Genomic DNA, 19,563 nt, shown 5'->3' with positions numbered 1-19,563 from the left:
TGAGTTATCTGATAATATCCAGTGTGCAAGAGACTGTGAGACATCCCCTTTCTTAGTAAGCTTCTGTAATATTAATGCACTTGACCTTGGTGTCTCATATTTCCTTATTAGGTTCATAGGAAGAGTTTGCTAAGCTTTTAAGATACTGTCTTGTAGACCTATCCGTAAATACAGCAGCAGAAGGAGAATTTTTGTAATAACTTCATTTAAATGAAGCAATTCTGCCCATCAAGAAATCTCCATCCCGAACTATTCCTTAATGGCTTTTGTTATTTTAGACTAGACTGATACATAATTAGCTCTGGAGAGGTCCTCGTGTTTTTGTAAGGTTAATACCACAGTATTGCACTGAATTTTCAACCTTTGCAGATTTATGAGAGTTGGGGTTTTTAATCATTCCAGCCTAATTTTCTCAGAAGTGCAGGCCCTTAACATTTCTGATTTATCTTAACTTTATATCCAGAAATTGAGTGAAAACTACATGTTTGGAATACAGTTGCTTTTAAGGAGGAAAGGCAAAAAGCAACATTATGGGCTGTCTTTGGGCATCTTTTCTTCTTCTACCTGTCATAGCTGGCACGTTGGCAGACAGAGCATGGGGCAGTGGCAGCAGTGGGGACCCCGCTTGCTAATATTAACCCCATCGAGGCAACCCCACATCCTAGCACAGCAATGCCAGCTCTTCTTGACAAAACAAAAATGTAAATTCTCAAGTCATCTGTAATGAAAAATGCTTCTATTGCTCTCTTCCCATTCAGTGTGGCCCAAGACTTTGCTATGGTATCTTGAATGTTACTTTTGTAACTACCATGTAGTGCATTAAGTGCCCTCTTAATTTTATCAGCAGTTTGGGTGCCTGCTATGAATCCTGAGTGATCTGGAGTCACACACCCAACTCAGACACCACGTGGCCATCTGCCAGCATGACAGCCAATGCTGGGTGTTGACATCTATTGATGAAGTGAGTCTATAGGACAGAAAGTTGGTACAGTCTGACACCTGTATGCTTACTACAGCTCTCTTTGGTCCCTTCCAGTGGGAGGGAGTATCCCCTAAGTGCCATTAAAACATTTCAGAGCCCTTAGAATTCAGCTGTAAACCGACGCGGATCTGCTTGCTTATCAGTCTTTGGATAGGTGGCAGTATCTGCTTTCCCCTCCACTGGGGGATTGTTTAAGGACTTTCTCTCCTGGTTCTGGCTGAGGCAGGGTTTTACCTCTCACACCAGCTAAAACAGACAGAGGAGATCGCTTTTAAAGTTGTTCAAAAGTATCTGTTAACTCTCCCAAGTCAAACATCTATTTTCCTTAGTATCTCTTATGAACAGGATTGACAAACTTTTTTAGCTTCTTATTGGCTCACCTAGTATTTATTTCAGAGGATAAGTTTATTTGCTTTACTAATTTGCGCAACAGTCTATTTACCTCTAATTTCCAGTATTCAGTGATGTTTTGGACCACTCAGTCAGTTTTTGACCTCCAGGGTTGGAAGGGCCTCAGTCCCAGGCTACTCTGTTTTGGCTCTTGTTTTGTTTTTTAATATATTGCTGATGGTGGTGGTTTGTGTTCTTATGATTCGTTAATAAGCCTTGTTAATGAGCTATTCACTCTCCTCATGGCCTTGCCAGCCTCCCATAACAACTTATTGATTTGCTTTTAGATACTCCTGAAAATCTTTGTATACATCTTGGGCAGAGAGGCATCATAGGGTAGATGAGTGCTGTTCCTGAGTATTGTTTATATTTGAGTTCCCTGCTACTGAAGTCAGGTCTGCTAGAAAATAATGAGACCTGCTGATTTATGACCCTCATGGAGCTATATAGAGTGTATCAAGTCCTAAAACATGTGTTTGTGCCGTGGAGTAGTGATATCAGGATTCTTCCTCTTTTAGATATATTCAGGTCTTGCTCTTCCAACAAATACTCCCTTTTCCTCTGTTCTTTACAGTCTTGATGTATCAAGAGCTAACTTTAGGAAATCCCTAAAATCCTCTCTTGTCTTCCCCTCATCCCATCTCAGACCAAGATAACTTCTGCTTCTCTAAATATATTGGTAATCCTAATAAGCTGTAAAAAGAAGGAGCTAACCTCTGCTGGATAGCTGCTGCTGTTAATTTTCTTCTGAGGTGACCTTTGGTCACAGTGGCCCAGAAGTCCTCATCCAGCAGCCTGCCTGCTAAGACAGAAAGGATGTATTTAGCTCATGAAATTACAAGCCTGTCCTGGGGAGCAAGGTGGCAGCTGTACCTGTCACAGTTTTTCATCACTGAGTTTTTTAATAGCCTTGTACCAATGGCTTAATACTGGGTCTGTCTGTTGTCAATTGTAAAACCGTCTTTCTTTGGATAAGGCTATTCATCTTTTTTAATAATTATCAGAAATGTTTTTACTTTAGGCCATCACAGCTAAACCAAAGTTTGTATTTTTCATTTTCAGGAGATGAAAATCTATCCCTCAGCTTGCCAGTGCTTTTCAAAACTGTGCAGCTTGTGACACTAATTATTGCTTAATTTCCTTCCCCTTTTATAAGATGAGAGAGGATGACCAAAAAGAAACCCAGCAACTCTTCTTAATAGTCCTCCCTTGCTCTTGGTAGCCAGGAATCCTCTTTATGCTTCTTGACCCTAAAATCAGGTGTACTCACTGAAACCCTCATGAATCTACCTGGGTTCCTGCATTTCTTCACCCTTGTTATTCCCAGGGGAAATAGTTCCCTGGCACCATGGTGTAAATTCATCCCATGTCTGGTGAAAAGGGATATTTGTTTCTTCCTTAGCTGAGCCATCAACTTTCGAACAGGTTCTTGACTGCCATCTGGGGAGATGGCGTTGAGCTGTGCTTGTCCAAGGCCCGTGTCCGTTGCTTTTGGACTTGGACCGTCCTTTTTCCTCCCATTTTCTTGGTTGCTCTGTTCTCTGCCTTACTACTTGGACTGTTTTTTTCCCACAGGATTCCCCCTCTCCCCACTTACTGCCCCATCTCACATCCATCCTTTGCACACTGGTGGTGTGGATTCTTCACTCTCTTTCTTTGCATTTTGGTACTCTCATCTTTTGGGTTTAGCAGCTGTCCTTTCCCTAATATGGTACAGTATTATGCTGAAATACACCGTATTTCAGACATTCCCTCATGCGTTTCAGCTTCTCAAGGATTTTAATTGCCGCCTTTTTCCCTTTATGATATACTGCTGTTCTTGATGTGTAAGAATACATTTACAGAGAAAGCTCCTTCTGTATTTTACATGTGCTTTGTCAGAAAGGCTATAATTTTGTTCACTTCCTTCCTTTTTCCTTAAAGTTGTTTGTGACAGGTCTTGAAACATTTGCACCTTATGTCCTCCCAGAGTAAGGTCAGAAACTGTCATTTATTTCAGAGTCTTCTCTAAAATAGTCTGCTCTTAATATCATATCTCGGGGTCTGCTGGAGTTGGGGCTCAGGCTCTGTGATAATTGTTGCATCTGCTTTCAGCTGAGGAAAAAGTGGAGGCTTGCTATGAATATTAACAAGCCATCCATCCTTTACACCTTCTGGGAACACACTAGTTCTTAAATTGTTTCTTCTTTTCATGGTTTTTGTGTTCTCCATTTTCTCTGCAAGCTCTTTTTTATCAACTTAATTTTTTTCCTCCAGCTTTATTCCTAATTGGAGACTTTTATCTGTATTTATACCTAGGTTGCCAAACCTATTCTCAATTAGTGTTGACTCTGTCAAACCTTACCTTCTTGAAGGGTTTTAGATATCTCACTGCTGGGATTGACCCACAAAGGCTGCCTTTGTTTTCTCTTTCTCCTTCACTTGGCCTTTTCTCCCATGTACTCATCATCGTTGATAGGAAAAGCCCAGGGCACTGCTGGGAGATAGGATTTCCTCATGAGATTTTTCTGGGAAAATAACCTTGAAACCAGAACCCTTAAGTCCCAATCCCTTTCGTGGACCGGAGCAGTACTTCATGACGGGCAGAGTGGGAAGATGGTTTTGCACTGTACCTTTCCTTATGAACTTCACCTTTCTAACCCTGTCAGTTCTGGAAACCCAGTGTACTCTTTGTACTTTTTTCTTGTGGTAGGGGACAAAATTCAGAGACCCTTGGCCTGAATAAAAATATAAATTCTTGGAAAAACAGGTTTACTTGGAGAGGTACTTCTAGAGACTTAGTGGTAAAATACATCCCCACCTGCTGGCAAGTGAAAATTGTTATCACTTCACCCACCAGTTATCAAATTGTAGTGAAAAAACAAGGATCAAATGGAATCCCTGGAATAAAAGGGATTTGAGAATTTCAGAATCTTGTAGGGAAACAGCATCCTTCAGGTCAGTGAACAATGAGCATCACTGCAGCGGCTCCTGGTGCATGGTGGGATCGCAGCCCCACCACCCTTTCTGCACGGGAAGCTCTCTATCCTATGTCCTGCCCAGGTTTTGTCAGGGCTGAAAGAAAAAAAAGCAAAAAAAAAAAGCAACAAACAAAACAAACCGAAAACCACTTGGATATTTTCCTCCGCAGAGGTCTTGCTGCCCACTTCGGCGCAGGAGGAGGCGTGTGATGTGATGGCCTTGCTTTGGAGAGGAGCTGTGTGCTCAGGGACGCAGCCTGGAGAGCAAGAGAAGCGGTTGTGGCTCTTCAGCAGAACATTGTTTCTGTTTATGGCTGAGTCCTGGCAGATGCCCCTGAACTCTTGTTTTGTGCTTTTGCAGGAGAGTTAATGAAGTCCTGCAAGGGCAGGAGATGTCGTTGTTAGGAAGAGCACAGCATGTTCAGCATCCATTCGTACCAAGGATAGAACTGAATTCTTTTCTACTATTACTCCACTGAATGTAAATATCTCAGAGACATTTACATGGTATTTCTTTTTAAGTATATAATGTTTTCATTCAAAAGTATCATAATTCTTAAAAGACCTGTCAAAGGCTCTGACATGTAATTAATTTCTCTAAAGCTCTTTTTTCGAAAGATACAACTGCATATATAGAACACCTGCGCTTATTCACAACTCTGTAGGAAAAAAAGCCACATCTTCTTCTTCACTTTCTTCGCCCACTTCTCCATAAAAAGATTTTCCTTCACTTTGGATACTCCTTCTCCATCTACCCTCGTGATCTACAACAAATAAAATCACTTGGTATGTAAAAGCTATGTGTAAATAGGAACTGGCACATTGGGTTTTGTCTGGGTGCTAGTGACCTTTTGTTTATTCAGCTTTAAGCGAAAACACTCTTGCATCTTTAATTATAGAATAGCTATCACTAACCTATAATAGACTCCATCTAATATAATTCCCATATGTATAGGTGGGCTTTCAGTCAGTCTAGTAGGCTGTTTATTTTTACCTGGTAGATTTTTTTTTCCCTCTTCTGCTTGGGAGGAGTGTATTAAGCTTCAACAGTATAATGCTGGTGCCCAGGAAATACAAACAAGGAGATGTTCAACTAACTGTGGATATATATATAAGCAGTCAAGCACTGGATTATGTGGCAGTCATGGCTAGCTGGCTGGCTTTATCCCTTCTAAGTGCTTCCAGGGCATTACTGCGACCATCACTGCTTCTGCTGGAAAATGTCATGAGCCAAATCACTGCTTCTTCCCAAGGAAGAGTCTGCAGAGTCCCTTCAGCAGGAGGAAATCACTCCAGCAGGTCCCTTGGCACAATTTCTCCTTGGGCCAGCATCTGGGGAGCCAGGGCTCTCCAGCTGGGGAGGCTGAAGGGCATGTCCTCTCCCTGTGGCACCTCTGACAGCAGCAAGGTGAGGGACCCCCACCTGTACACTTTGTAAACATCTACTGAGGACAGCTGCATGCAATACTGAAGGGAAATGGACATTTTTCTGTCTGAAGAAAGAAGCAAAACAACTTGTTGCTTTCTTTGTAGAGGACAGGCATCAAGCAGATGCATTTTTCCATCATGGTTCTATAAATTGGTGGTGTTTCCCCTTTCACCTGTGTAAAATTAATGTCAGTAGGAACATGCTTAAATCCAAGCTGTACAAAAAAAGTGCCAGTTTTAAGTGATTTTAAGGCCCATCATTTACGTGACTGGAGATGAATGTGGGAACATGTCCAGATGTTTTAGCTTTGTAATTGGGGCGTTTCCTCCTCTGTTCTAGGTAAATAACCGGCACGCCTCGATTTCATTTCCTATAGGGAGCATTGCTTGTGTTGCTGTTGCTTTGCATACCCTGTTGAATTTATAGGAGAAGAAATAATCTGGTTTTACTCCAAAGAACTGATGAAGGGATGTTCTACCAGGATATTGCCTCTAAATATTGCTGGGAGCAGGGGGAGCTAGTGGGGTATCGGCTGGGACATCGGCTTTCCTTCTCTGACCACATCTGTCTCCACTCCAGCAGCACCAATGCCCATAAAACTTCTCAAATTTCATGTGGGTTTTTAAAACAGAACAAAAGAGTGCTTTGGGTTACTTAGCCATCTGGGCTGAGGACACCTGCTCACAAGGCAACAAGAGGTTTACAGTGGAGAGTCCATTTGAGGTGCTGCATTTGTATTCTTGCAGACTTGTGCACATGATCTGGACGGTAACAGCTTTTGTACAACCCTGTTAGCACAAGCAGTGGGAAAATTGACAGGAACCCTGAGGAATGGAGAATTTTCTCAGCTGGGATGCTGAGGGTTTTTTTGAGGCACTTGCAGTCTTTCACCTGACGTGAGTCATAGAGCTGAAAGAGATTTCTCCAGGTCACCAAGTCCTGGGTATTGCTATCACAGGCAACTGCATCCTGTCCTTCTGTCCATTAATTTGTCTGTCCCATGCTTAAAACTAGTTGGATTATTTTTTAGCTCCACTGCTTGATTTCTGGGACTTCTTCCCTTTGATCTCCTTTCTTAGCCAGTATTTTTCTGTCATGCCAGCTGTGATCTTAGCAGACCAATGCCCTAAAGTACGTGGTGCAATCAAGAAAAGTCCTTCTGAATTTTTCCCTATGACTGAACCACCTGTGACCGTCCTTGAAGCACAGCCTGCCAAGCTGTGCTCCTGCCCTCCTCCTCCTCCAGAGACCTGGAGTTCATGTGACTCCACATCTTTGATCATCATCTTCTGCCCACCATCCTCTTCCTCAATCCACTCCAGCTCCAGTCAAGTTCATAAACTTCAAGCTGGTGACTGATTTTCCTCCTGTCGGTTCTTCATAAAAGCATGACCCCAGTCGAGTATCTCTTCAATGGCCTGACGCTGTCTGAAATCCATATTCTTTTCCTTTTATATTTCTGTCCGCAGATGGCTCTATGTTCTGTGCTCTCCTGCTACTCGGTGTATTCTCTGACCATCACCTTTATACCCCAGACCTCTCAGTTTAGTTTTTCTTCCCAGGGACCCAGCTGTTCTTCTCCTCTTTGTTATTCCCAGTCTTTGGTTTCTTCTTGTTCTGCATCGCATCAAGCCCCTTTGTCAGCTTTTCTTTCTCAGTCACCAGTGTTTCTCCCTGACCCTCTTGGGATCTGACCTTTCATGGTCACACCACTCCCAAAAGTCCTCTTGTTCAGCAGGTCTCTGCAAACTTTAGATTGTCTGTCTCATTCGCACTTCATCTGTCTCTGACGGTATGTGAAGATGTCCTGTCTGAACTCTTCTCAGTTCTTTCCAGCTCATTTCTAGAGCTCAGCTCTGCTCTCTGAGTTACTGGGGTCAAAACAAATAGCCATCCGCAGGCACACCCCCTTTGTTCTTGCATTTCATTGTTTTCATTGTCTTCTCCAACCTCTGGATTGCATCCACTGGAAATATCCCCCCTGCCCATCCCTCCCCCTTATGCACACACATCCCAGAAAATGATAAGGGATTAAAAGTCCCACAGGTTTCCTCACTTATAAACTCTATCTTTCTGCCTCCATTGGCTTGGCTGCCTGCTTGCCCATTGCTTGCCTCCTCAGTCTGTTGCCCAAATGAGCCCTCTCCTTGAAGGCTGGCCATTGAGTACCTGTCAGAGGTAACAAATGGCAGAAGCCTCCCTCACGTACCTGTTTGCAAACTGCAGTCAAACCACCAACTCCACAAACTGAAAGAGGAAGAAGGAAGCAGGCAGAGAGGCATGCAACCCACGCATGAGACCCTGCTCCTTCCTCCTCTGGTGGAAAGACCAGCGGTAATAGGATGATGCCTTCTTTAAAATACTTGGGATCTTTCTTGGTGAGCTTGCTAGTGTTTTATGTCTGCATTGTTATTTTCTCTCTAGAGATGTTTTGTGTGCTGGAAGTGACAAATTTATATTATGGGAGAATTATTGTTTCTGCTTTTGTCCTATGTTTTATTCATTGCAAGCCATTAATTTAATATGGCTGTGATTATGTTACCGGTTGAAAACAGGCCAGCTGTGGCATTTTTCACCAAATCGCTATAAACCAGTACACCCAGGTGAAAATGAGATCAGCAAAGCTATGCAGAGATGATGCTTGTGCTTCTGAGCTTACAACTGCAAGTCTCAAGTTACCGTCCTGAGAAAAGAAAGACTTGACTTGCAGGATGAAGCTTTCTGCAGCAACACTGAATCAGCTCTTCCCCCTCAACCTGGTTCCTGTGGGTTAAACATTGAACAGTGAGGAAAAGTTCAGTAGTACCCTGATTTGGCTTACGTACTTGGATAACTTGAAATGTTGCCATGATTCTTCTGTGAATATAGATATTATTAAATATTTAAATGATGGTCATACTCTCAAGTCCGTTCTTGGACAGAGGCTGTGTTCCTGTGAGAAAACACGTCCCATCCTTTGGAGGACAGCATGTTCAAACCAAACAAAAGCAGGTCCCTTTCACGCAGAACAGAAGCTGCCATGTGCATTAGCACAAGGTGCCACAGGGGTCAGCAGTGTCAACTGGGCTGAAAATAATTAGGGAAATTAATAGAATAAATTTTGGATGTAGTCTCCAAATGCTGAAGCCCCTCAGCTACAGAGAGTTGCAGGCGAGGTGTGATGGCAGGGCCTCTCCCCTTTTACTTTGCATCTGCTGGTGACCATGCATGGATAAGCCTCTTATCAGAGCGCCACCTCTGCACTTCAGAAAGACAGTGGAGATCAGAGTATACAGAAATGTTAATTGTAACATTCTGTGTATTGAAGATGATGGTCCCGTCATCCACACTGAGGGCATGAAGTGAGCAACAGGTTCAGATCTGTAAACGTGCGTAGCCAAATATTCCGTCCTCCAACCCTGCCTGCCCGCAGCTAATTGAAATGGAAGGTCTTTGCACATATTTCTCCCACCTGGCAAACCATGAGGGTGTGCAAAACATATCTGCCAGGTCCCAAGCTATCAAAGCTCCTAACTCAACTCAACTTTTCCTTCTCCCAGAGCTTCCTCAGGCAGCAAACAGGCCCCTTCCCAGAAGTCATGCTGGCCCATGTGTGGGGCCAGTGGTGGTTCTCTGGTCTCCTGAGAAGCCTCTGCTTCTCCTGAGGCTTAAGATATTTTATTAATATTTTCATTAATAGATATTGTAAAAATGTATTCATATTTATATTACAATAGGTTTAATAAGCAGGAGATATTATCAAGGAGGCATGAAGTTGTAGACTGTTACTGGAAAACGCAGAGCAGCTTTCATACTTAGAAGTTAATCTTCATCAAATCGCATGGAAATAACTCCCAACGATGCCTGATCTGTGCTTTGGTGTTTCAGGTTGCTTGTGTTACAACATGTCAGTGATGCTTTGGCTGGAGCTTTTCTCAACTGTGATGGGAGCCTGGGGTGGTGGGGAGGGTGCAGGTGCTGGTGGGAGAGAGGGGTCTTACTGCAGCAAACCTACTTGCATTTTAAGAGCTCTGAAATATGGATTTGCATCAAAGTAGAACTCTCAGGGTTAGTTAAATATTCCTCTAAATATGCAAAGGAATTGAGTTACTGATGCTTGTTATTCTTATCTTACTTGGTGTCACAACATCTTTAAGTTCAGGGAAGGTTTCACTTACTAAGACAGTTGTAAAGATTTCATGTTAATTAAGAGGACTCCACTGCAAATCCGAATATGAATGAAGTTTGGCTGCTGAACCCTGGGCAGTGAATACTGTGGGAAGATCAGACATTGACAAATGTTGATTTAAGAAAAAAACAAACAACAAACAAAACCAAACAAACACCTGAAACAATGCTTCAATCTAGTACCTATTTTGTGAGACAGGAAAAAGTTGAGTTCAAGTTGCCAGAAGGAAAAAAGTGGGTTCTGACTTGAATTTACAGTCAAAGAGGTGAAATTCTGTCCATGGGGAGCATTGCTGAGGGTTATCCTATGCCACATGTGCCTGGGGACTCAGCCACATCTCTCTGTTGCACGGTCTCCCTCTCCTTAGGCAGGTGGGGGGATCTTCAGCAGAGGAAGGGAGAAAATCTGGGCTTGATTCTGATCTCCTTTTGTTGCTTTGGAGAAGTACCATCAAGTCCAGTCAACCTCAACTAGTGGTAATACTACTGAGATGAAGCTTCACCTGAAGGGGATGGTGCAGGTGATGGTAGGTGTCAGGAGACTGAGGCTTCCAAGGAAGCTCTCGTGATGAAGTGAAGAATGAGACTAGAGATATTTTTTTCAACAAAAATCACTTTTTTGGGGAGTTTTTCATACTTGCCAGTGCTTGGAAGACTAGAGCAGTAGCTGGTAGCTAGGGCGAGCAGTTATCACTTAGGATATATGCATTTCTCTTGCAACTCCAATGCAGAGTTGCTCCTGTCTGAACTGGGGCAATAGGACAAGTGGTAATGGCCTCAAGTTGTGCCAGGGAAGGTTTAGACTGGACATTAGGAAGCATTTCTTTACAGAACGGGTTGTTAGGTGTTGGAATGGGCTGCCCAGGGAGGTGGTGGAGTCCCCATCCCTGGAGGTGTTTAAGAGTAGGGTCGACATAGCGCTGAGGGATATGGTGTAGATGGGAACTGTCAGTGTGAGGTTAATGGTTGGACTAGATGATCTTCAAGGTCTTTTCCAATCTAGATGATTCTGTGATTCTGAGTTCTCTCCTCTTTATGTCTCCGCTCACCCATCTGGAGATAATAACAGTTACGTGCCTTTGCAAAGCAGTTTTGGGTGATGTGAAGGGTGCTGCAGAGGTGCAGAGCACTGCTCTGCCTTCTAAAGACGGACTTTGGGAAAGGAAATGGTGATGTATAGCATTTTAACCTTGCCGAAATATATTGGACTTGGCTTTTGGAGTGGAAAAGTGAAAATACAATAGTCTAAATAAATAGCATTTGTCCTCTTAAGTAGGGTAAGGGCAGCATGTGAGGTTGTGTGGGGTTTTTTTATTGTTGTTATTTTTTATTCACGGTTCCTTGAGCTGATTCTGGGAATTGTACTGACTGTGGTTATGTTTCTGGAAATGTGCAGGTTGGCCAGATGCAGTGGGGCATGGAGTGAACAGAAAGAGGTTAAATTGATGGATGACCAACAAGAGCAGGATTGTGCCTCAGAAGACCAAGAAACTATCCTGATTAATGGGGTGAAAGAAAATGGTAAGGAATTTAATTACCGTACATGAGGGAGCAGTGACAAATCGCAAGCCAACTTATTTTCCTAATTCCTTTAGTGTATTTAATTTTAGGGGCTTGCAGGTATGTCTGCAATGTGGAGCAGTAGGGTAAATGGGTATTTTCTGCACAGATGTCACTCCGGCTATGAATCTATACCTTTTTAGGTCTTAACAAATATTGCTTTTGCCCATGCATATGCATGGTTGGAAATGTTTATGTGCACATGCAGTTTGAATTATGGATTTTAGTTTGGTTTATTAGGGAAAAAAGTCATACAAGATTATGTAGCTTCTCTGTCTGTTGGGAATCTTTCCCTCTCTTGGCAGTTACTTACGAACCCACTAGCCAATCTCAGCAAAATTTGACTGAACGATACTTAGTCCCTACAAACTGGGGAAAAACTAGAGGTTGGGTAGAAAAAACAAACCTGGATTAGCACCTGGGGAAAGGAAAGGTTGGACTTGCGAGCTCATTATTGCCTTTTCTGTGTGGCCCGTCAGCCAGCACGTGGGATTCCCCAGCCTGTAACACTGCTTCTGCATGTGCACAGGTGCTGCTGGCCACTGTTGTGCTCCTGGGAGCCACTAAGTAATTCTGGCTTTCATCGACATCAAGAAGGATCAGCCCATTCCTGCAGCCTGCCCAAAATACCTAACTTTGTCTGTATCTATTTAATCGATTCAATACTTGCTTTCAAAAGCAATAACTAATTAGGAGTAACAGTGCTCTGCTACCTGAAAACCTGATTGAAATAAATATGCCTCTGAAAATCTGACCCTATTAGATATCAAGGACATGGTCCTCTGACGTCTTGTATGTTCAAATCCTTCTGTCATCTCAAAACAAGGCACGTAGAGGCAAACGTTGTTCTTGTTCATTACCAAAAACCTGGAGCAACTCCAGACATACAGGTACCTGTGAGGACCCTGCAATGTGTTCTGGTGGCAGGTGAAGTGTGTGCTTGTGCTTGCCCCTACGATGTAATTTTAGAGGTATTTGTCAGCCCATCTCCTTCATGACCACACATGGTAAAGTCACAGCTGATGACAGCTGCTGGAGGTACAGGGAGATTTTCTAGCCATGGTCCCCTTGTCTAATCCAATAGGCAGTAAAATCAGCGCTTTCCTGCTCAGTAAAGATAGGCGATTTCTAGAATCTGATACTGCTTCCATGAAATTCAATTAAACAGGGTTTAAAAAGCACTTTAATTAAACCTTGCTGTGTAGGAGTTGCTGCTGAATCCAAAGCAGTGAGCCAGCAAGTAGCTCTGATGCCACCACTTCCCTGTTGATGGCACTGGGGATGGAGCTGATGCTTTTTGCCTCCTCTCACCCTAACTATAAATGGTTGCTGGCTTCAGTGAATCCAGAGCAGCCCTTGGGCTGCTGGAGTGCCCACTTAGGGCTGATTGACAGTGGGATGGTTCAGTATTTTTCTGCTCAGGTTGCCCATGTGCTTTTGGATGGCTGTTGAGTTAAACCGGAAAGAGTGGTTTTGCTTCTCCAGCATTTTCTTTTTTAGCTGTAGTCTTTTGGAGTATTGTTTACTTTAGAGCATCAATTGAACATGCGCCTGATTTTAGGATGATACAAGCCCTAGAAAATCAAGTTTTGGCATTTGTATTTGTATTTTCAAATCAAGTTTTGGCATTTGTATACTTGTGTAGTTCACTTACACAAACATAAACCTAAAGAAACACCCAGAGACAGTTTAGTTTATATAATAGCATCTCTGAGTATTGAATGCAGCATTTCAGATTAAATTTCAGCTTTCTACCTCCCCCTTTTTTGAGTCTTACAGCATTCACAGACATTCTTCTTTTATCCTCAAATTTTCCATGCTTCCTGTCAGCTCCAAGCTGATTTTTTATTTTATTTTACTTCTGAAGTGGAACTGCACTGGTTAATTTGTTTTGGTGCTTAAGGAAAAAGATACCACCTCTGCATTTCTGATCTAAAAACTGGTGGGAGGGACTCAAAAATCATCTTTTTTTTTTTTTAACCCTTTTTGAGGGAAGGGAAGCAGCACAGATTTCAAACAAGTCAGTCTGGTCTTTTCCAAGCCACACATGTTGGGGATGTTTACAGGCATTGCATTGCACTTCTGGTTTGATTTGTATAGTGTCTGGAAAATTGTTTAAAGTCCTTAGAGCGCTGCATGGCTCTGACTGCAGCTTGCTTGTACTGGCTTAAGACTTTACCAATGGTTCCGTCCCTAAGGTCCCTGTAGCACAAAACTGCCAGGAGCTTTTGGGATGGGATTAGGGGGATTTTGACCTCCTCTAAGTTTTATGCAGGCAGCCCTCCATCTCACCCCACTCCTTTTCATATTGCCCACCTGCAGGTGGAAGCCCTGCTCTGCTCGGCAGCACCAGTGTGGCAGCACAGTGGTGTCTCATCGTGCCGGTGGTACATGTGCCTCCATGAGCCTTCCCTTACCAGCTGGTGTCAGTTGGCATAGGTGCAGGAGGAGGCTTGCCTTTCTATCAGTTTTGAATAAAAACACTTGTCACAGAGGGTCGTAGCAACTGTGTAGGTGCCAGATCCCTTCGAATGCCCCATTTCTTGCAACAGCCTGGTGCTCCAGTTGCATTTTAAAGTGCTTGTCCCACCTCAGAAAGTCTGCGCTGCTTCCGCTCCCACCCCTGCAGCCTTCAGTGGAGCCACTGAAAAGGTAAGACATGAGCCACTACAAAAGCACCAGGCTCAGCTCTGAGTCGGCAGAGGTCTCCGGCTGGTGTGAACGCACACATCGGTATATATATTTTTAATACAGAGATATCAGAGCATGTTCGTGGATGAAAAGACATTGTATTTAAATTTCAAGAGTCATGTCGTCCGTTGAGCCAGAAGTCAGATAAAAGTATATTCATAACTTTATTCTGCCATAGAAGAATGCAATGAGATAAAAATAAAAAATCCTTAGGTTAAAAAAAAAAATCTTTACATTATTAAAAAGGCATTTTTAGAGATTAGGGAAGAATGGCAAAACCTGCAATAATTCTAACAATAATTGCTTTAAACTCTGTGTTGCCTTCTACTTTCCCTTGGTGTGGACAGTGACAAAAATACTACTGGGTTTTTAAAAATAGCTGTAACTTTCTGACTCTCAAGTAGTAATGCAGTTCAGGTATGTTTAAGCTGCAGACACTGCAGGGGGGATGCTTTGTTTCTTTAAGAATCTTATTTTTCCATTAATTTTTTCAATGTTAATGGGAACATTTTTATTAGGCTTGTTTTGTTTTTTAATAACCTTGTCAGATTTGAAAGGCAGTATCCAGGTAACGGTATGTATATGAGGAGGAAAGAACGGATGGTTTTGGTTTTTTATATGTAGTCTTGTACCTCTTCCAGCTGGCTGCAGGGGGGAGAGTGTTTACCTCTCCCTTGCACATCACCACATTAAGTAGATCCCCAAGGGAAGGATCGCGCTCTCGCAAGAGGGGCATCTGCCACTTCCCAAAGGAGCGGTTGGGAAAAGTCACCACCAAGCCCTAGGGAGAAGGGGAGTAGGGTGGTGAGCCTGAGCAGAACTGCAAGGGTTGTAAACCCTCTCTTTCTTTCTTTTCTCCCTCCCTTTTCCTTTACCCCCGCCCAGAATCGCACGCCCTGGATGGCGATGAGAGGCCTTGCACCGCCGCTGAGGCCGCGGTCACATTCTCAGCCTTGACGACAGCTCAGAAGGAAAACCACGCGTGCCACCGGGCACTGCCTCCCCTGACTTCAAAGAAGCCCTGTTTGCTGAGCCCCCCGTCGCCTCTGAGGCTCACGGATGTACCCGAGCACGCCTCGGATGACTCCTCTGCCCACGCCATCTCCCTCACGTCCTGCGTGACAAAGGGCATGAGCTCCTGGTCGCTGCCGGGTGACTGCGAGAAGGCTCCCTTCACCATGATGGAGCCTGGAGGCATGTCGGCATTGACAGGAGACTGCTTGATGCAGCCAAGCCGGACCTGTCTGGGCTGCTTTATTGAATCAAAGGACGGCATTGATGCAGAGCCGGGAATAAGCTTGAAAGTGGGGGATATAAATAGGGATTATGACACCTGTTCGGTCTCTGATATAGGGATTCACTGCATGAGCACAGGAGAAACCATGAGATATGGGGATCAACTGCTTTCAGACCAGCTTTTAAGCTTCCCTATGCATAAATCGAGGGCAGCGGACAAAAGAGATGCAGAAAAATCTGACAGTGATTCAGAGGACCCCACTCAGAAAAATTATTACGAGGGATTACTATTAGACAAATGCAATGGTGAGGAACCTTTACTAACAAATCCCAGCCAGGAATGGGGCTATTTTGAATCTTTCATTAGCGAAAGTAAAATCGAGCTGCTTGACCTCTGCTCCAAAAATGAGCTTTCTGTAAATCTGTTTTCTGAGGAAGACGTGGATAATTACATGTTTGATGACGACGATTCCACCTTGGGAAGCGATGTCTGCTCCCTAAAGATTAGATATGAATCTTTTCAGGACAACGTGCGGGAGAAGACCACCACCCTACAAGAGGATGCCCAGTTCAACTTCTTCCCCAGCGTGTTCGGCAACTGCACCAAAAGGGACAGCAGGAGCACCCTGAAAAGGGGGCCCAGCGGTGCCACCGACCCTTCTCAATTCAAATCTGAGGAAGGCATCATCTGGGGGGAGGAGGAGGAGGATGGTGAGGAAGAGGATGGTGAGGAGGAGGAGAAAGCTGCCTTAAATAAATCTTGCAACAGCACGGAGATGGTGCAGTACGTGGGCTCCAAGAGGAGCCACTTCTTGGACTCGGTGAATTCCACGGAGGATTCCGGGGAGTTCAGCGATGACAGCACTTGCACAGAGTCCTCCTACGACGTGCTGCGGGATATCAAGGACTGCAGCCGGTACCTGTCCCGGGACCACTCTGGCTCCTTCATTCAGCAGAACTACGGGTTGCGGGCAAAGAGGAAAGTGCGATACAGCGATGATTACCTGTACGATGTGGACTCCATCGAGAACGAGAAGATCCTGGACAAGAAGGAGTGGCTCCCAGATGGGCCCAAGGAAGAGGATGATGATGAGTGGTGCCCCAAGAAACGGCGAAAAGTCTCTCGTAAGGAGCCCCCCGTTATCATCAAGTACATCATCATTAACAGGTTTAAAGGGGAGAAGCATATGCTGGTGAAGCTCAGCAAAGTGGATGCCAATGAGACAACTGTTACCCTAAACGAGGAGCTGCTCAGCAAATACAAGAAGCTGGCCCCACTGAAGGGCTTCTGGCAAGAGAGACAGCAGAGCCGGCTGGATTTGCTCAGATCGTCTCTCTACCACAAGCAGAATTTCTATCTTAACGGCTCAGATGCTTCATTCCTCCCTCACCCACGGAAGCGAAAATGCAAGCTAGCAAACAGGCACCGGATTCAAAGAATTAAAGCCATCGAGCAATCAGTGAACAAGCTGGGCTCTTGCTCCTCTGATCACAAGCAGCCTTGCAGCAGTAAAGAAGATGCGGGCCTGAAAGGGCTGCCGGCGTTAGCCATCGCCGCCCCCAGCTGTGCCAACGGATTACATGTACATGACATCACGGGCATTGCCGCCGTGAAATGCAAATCGCAGGAACGGGAGCACAAGGGGACAGAGAGGAAAGTGCTCCGCAGAATCAAATTCAAAAGTGAAGCCAGGTTGAAGTGCAAGAAGATCAAAGCTGCTACCAGTACGGTGGAGGGCTCCCCAGCGCTGGAAAACCAGGACTCTGCAGCGCGTCTGAAGGACGAAAACGTTCCTTGTGCTTCAGACAGCTCCCATCTCCCGGAGTGCCACGAGGATAAAGTTGCTAAAAATTCTCCTTTCCTACCATCCACCTCCTCTTCAGACAAGCCTCTGCCATCTGCTAATATCACCACCAATGTACCCCTGATCCCCGGAGGGTATCTGCAGACGTTGTTAGATGCTTCTGATTTGTCAAGCAACACCGGTATCTCATACTTCGCCCAGCATCCCTCCGAGCAGCAGCAGCACCCGCTCCCCAGCATCGTCCCAGCAGAAAAGCCCTTCCCAGCTCTGCAGCCAGCGCAGAGCTGCGTGCTCTCCCCACCTTCTGAGTCGGAGTTGCAGCAGTCACCCGGTCACTTGGAGATGGAGCAGAGCAGTTTTGGTAGCATGTGGCCAGCCAGCAAGGCTGCCGGCAGCAACCGCCAGGACTTCCCCGGCAACGTGCGAGAGGCGGCCGGGCTGCCGAGCGAGTTCGGCACCGGCGGCGGTGCTGCGGGTGCAGACGGCCTCCCCGCCTCTGGATACACTCAAGTCAATCTGAATAGCAGCAAATTGCTATACCAAAAAAATTACATGCCGGATAGCCAACAAGTGCAGTCTGATGATTCTTATCAGTCATGTCATTTTAATAATGGAGAGGGGCGCTTTCATTTCCAACGAGGTACACTAAGTACAGATGATGGCAGGCTCATTAGTTTTGATTCAGTGGGTTCATTGTCAGTTAGTTCTAGCAATTACAGTTCTTTAAGTTTAAAGTCTTGTGAAAAGGACGGCGAGGATGATATTAATGATGATTTCTTGGCCCACTGCAGTCCCAAGCTAGTGATCCAGCAGAGCATAGATGAAATCACCCCTTTGAAGGAGTCCACGGACCTTTTAGATATTTCCAACTTCACACCTGATAAGTTCCGCCAGTCGTCGCTTTCAGAGATGTCCCCTCCGGACACTCCCAACCTGTCCCCACAGATAGCTGGCTCCGACACCAAGCCTCTGGGCACCCTGAAGGGCTTTCAGGAGAGCCCCCAGGCTGCCCTCAACAGCTCCGAGAAGGTCAAATGGAACTGTGGGGTCCTGCAGACCGAGGATCAGGCAGATAATGGGTTTGCTTTAAATAATCACCAGTTCCAGTTCCATATGTTCAACGATGAAGATTCTGTCAGCCTTCTCGAAAAGAGTCCATGCTTGTCAACATTTAATGAGCCATCTGGTCAAATTAGCACCAATAGCAAAGTGTCAAAATCGAAGAGGAAAAGTTCATCCAGCAAGAATGTGGGTACAAACCAAAGCTCTTCCCAGAAAGCCACCCGGAAAAAATCACCCAAAACTAACAAAGGAACCGATAAGCCGCAAGGGAAAAACTCCAGGCAGGCACCCAAATCAACCAGGAAAGGGAAGAACGCAGCGGGAGTCAACAATGAGAAGGCTCCAGCCGTTGGCAGCAGGGCAGTCAACCAGCTGAGCAATGTGGCCACCACCACCAAGGGTCTTGCCGAGAGCACTCAGCATTGCAGCCCGGCTGGGGTGAAACTGGGCAAGCACAATGGGCTTTCCGGAGAGTGGGCACTGGGAAAAGAGGGGGGCACGGGCTGGTCAGAAGCCAGCCTGGGCAACGCCACCAGCCTTCTGGACGACGATCAGAGGGAGTTTGAGGAACCTTCCAACATCCTGTCCAACATCGCGTCGGGAATGGCGGATGTCCAGAGGTTTATGATGGCCTCCATCGAGCCCTTGTGGGGGCCTGTTGGCCACAACAGCGTTCCAGACATATTCCGGTCACCGGAGTCCAACAGCCTGAAACTGAAAACTCTTAAAATTTTGGCAGGGACATCCCAAGAGTCGAAGAAGAAGGCGAACGGCGGCTCGCCGGGAGCGGCAAAGAACCACAAGTCGAACAACAAGGGCTCAAGCAAAAATGGCAAAGCCGCAACCTGCGATCCCGGTCGCCCTAACTGCTCAACCGGGTACACCACGGACCTTCACGCTCCCTTTTTTGATAAAAACTATAGTAACCTGAGCACTTTAGGCAATAACGGACCTACCCATAAAAAACTCTACCGTCATAAATCCAGTTCGAAATCACTGAGGGATGAGAACTGTAAAATAAAGCGAACGGACCGCGAACAGCCCCACAAGGACCCCCCTGTGACAGCTGCTTTTGAGAAACTGAGGTAATGCTGCACCAAACTGGCTGGAATGCCCCTTAACCTCCCTCCCACCTGCTAAGCCTGCTGTTCCTCAGTTTTTCCTTACTGAAAGCAAAAGTTGCATGAAAAAAAGACATTCCCCTTTTACAGTTTTGGTTGGTTTTGGTTTTGGGGTTGGTTTTTTTGTTTATTTGGTTTTTTTAAATGCATGAAAATACTT

General features: G+C 45.1%; 1 protein-coding gene across 2 annotated transcripts in view; it reads left to right on the top strand.

Annotated features, from left to right (window-relative positions):
- Positions 1–19,563, top strand: part of NEXMIF (neurite extension and migration factor) — a 65,182-nt gene that overhangs the window by 37,806 nt on the left and 7,813 nt on the right. For both annotated transcript variants that reach the window (XM_074882775.1, XM_074882774.1), the window contains 2 exons: positions 11,325–11,449; positions 15,065–19,367. In XM_074882775.1, the coding sequence (XP_074738876.1) occupies positions 11,374–11,449; positions 15,065–19,367 (4,379 nt within the window). In that variant the 5' untranslated portion in view covers positions 11,325–11,373. The remainder of the gene's footprint in view (positions 1–11,324; positions 11,450–15,064; positions 19,368–19,563) is intronic.

Source organism: Strix uralensis, chromosome 13, assembly GCF_047716275.1.
Source record: "Strix uralensis isolate ZFMK-TIS-50842 chromosome 13, bStrUra1, whole genome shotgun sequence".
Lineage (NCBI taxonomy): Eukaryota > Metazoa > Chordata > Aves > Strigiformes > Strigidae > Strix > Strix uralensis.
The sequence above is the reverse complement of the archived record's forward strand: the minus strand, read 5'-3'. Positions and strand labels throughout refer to the sequence as shown.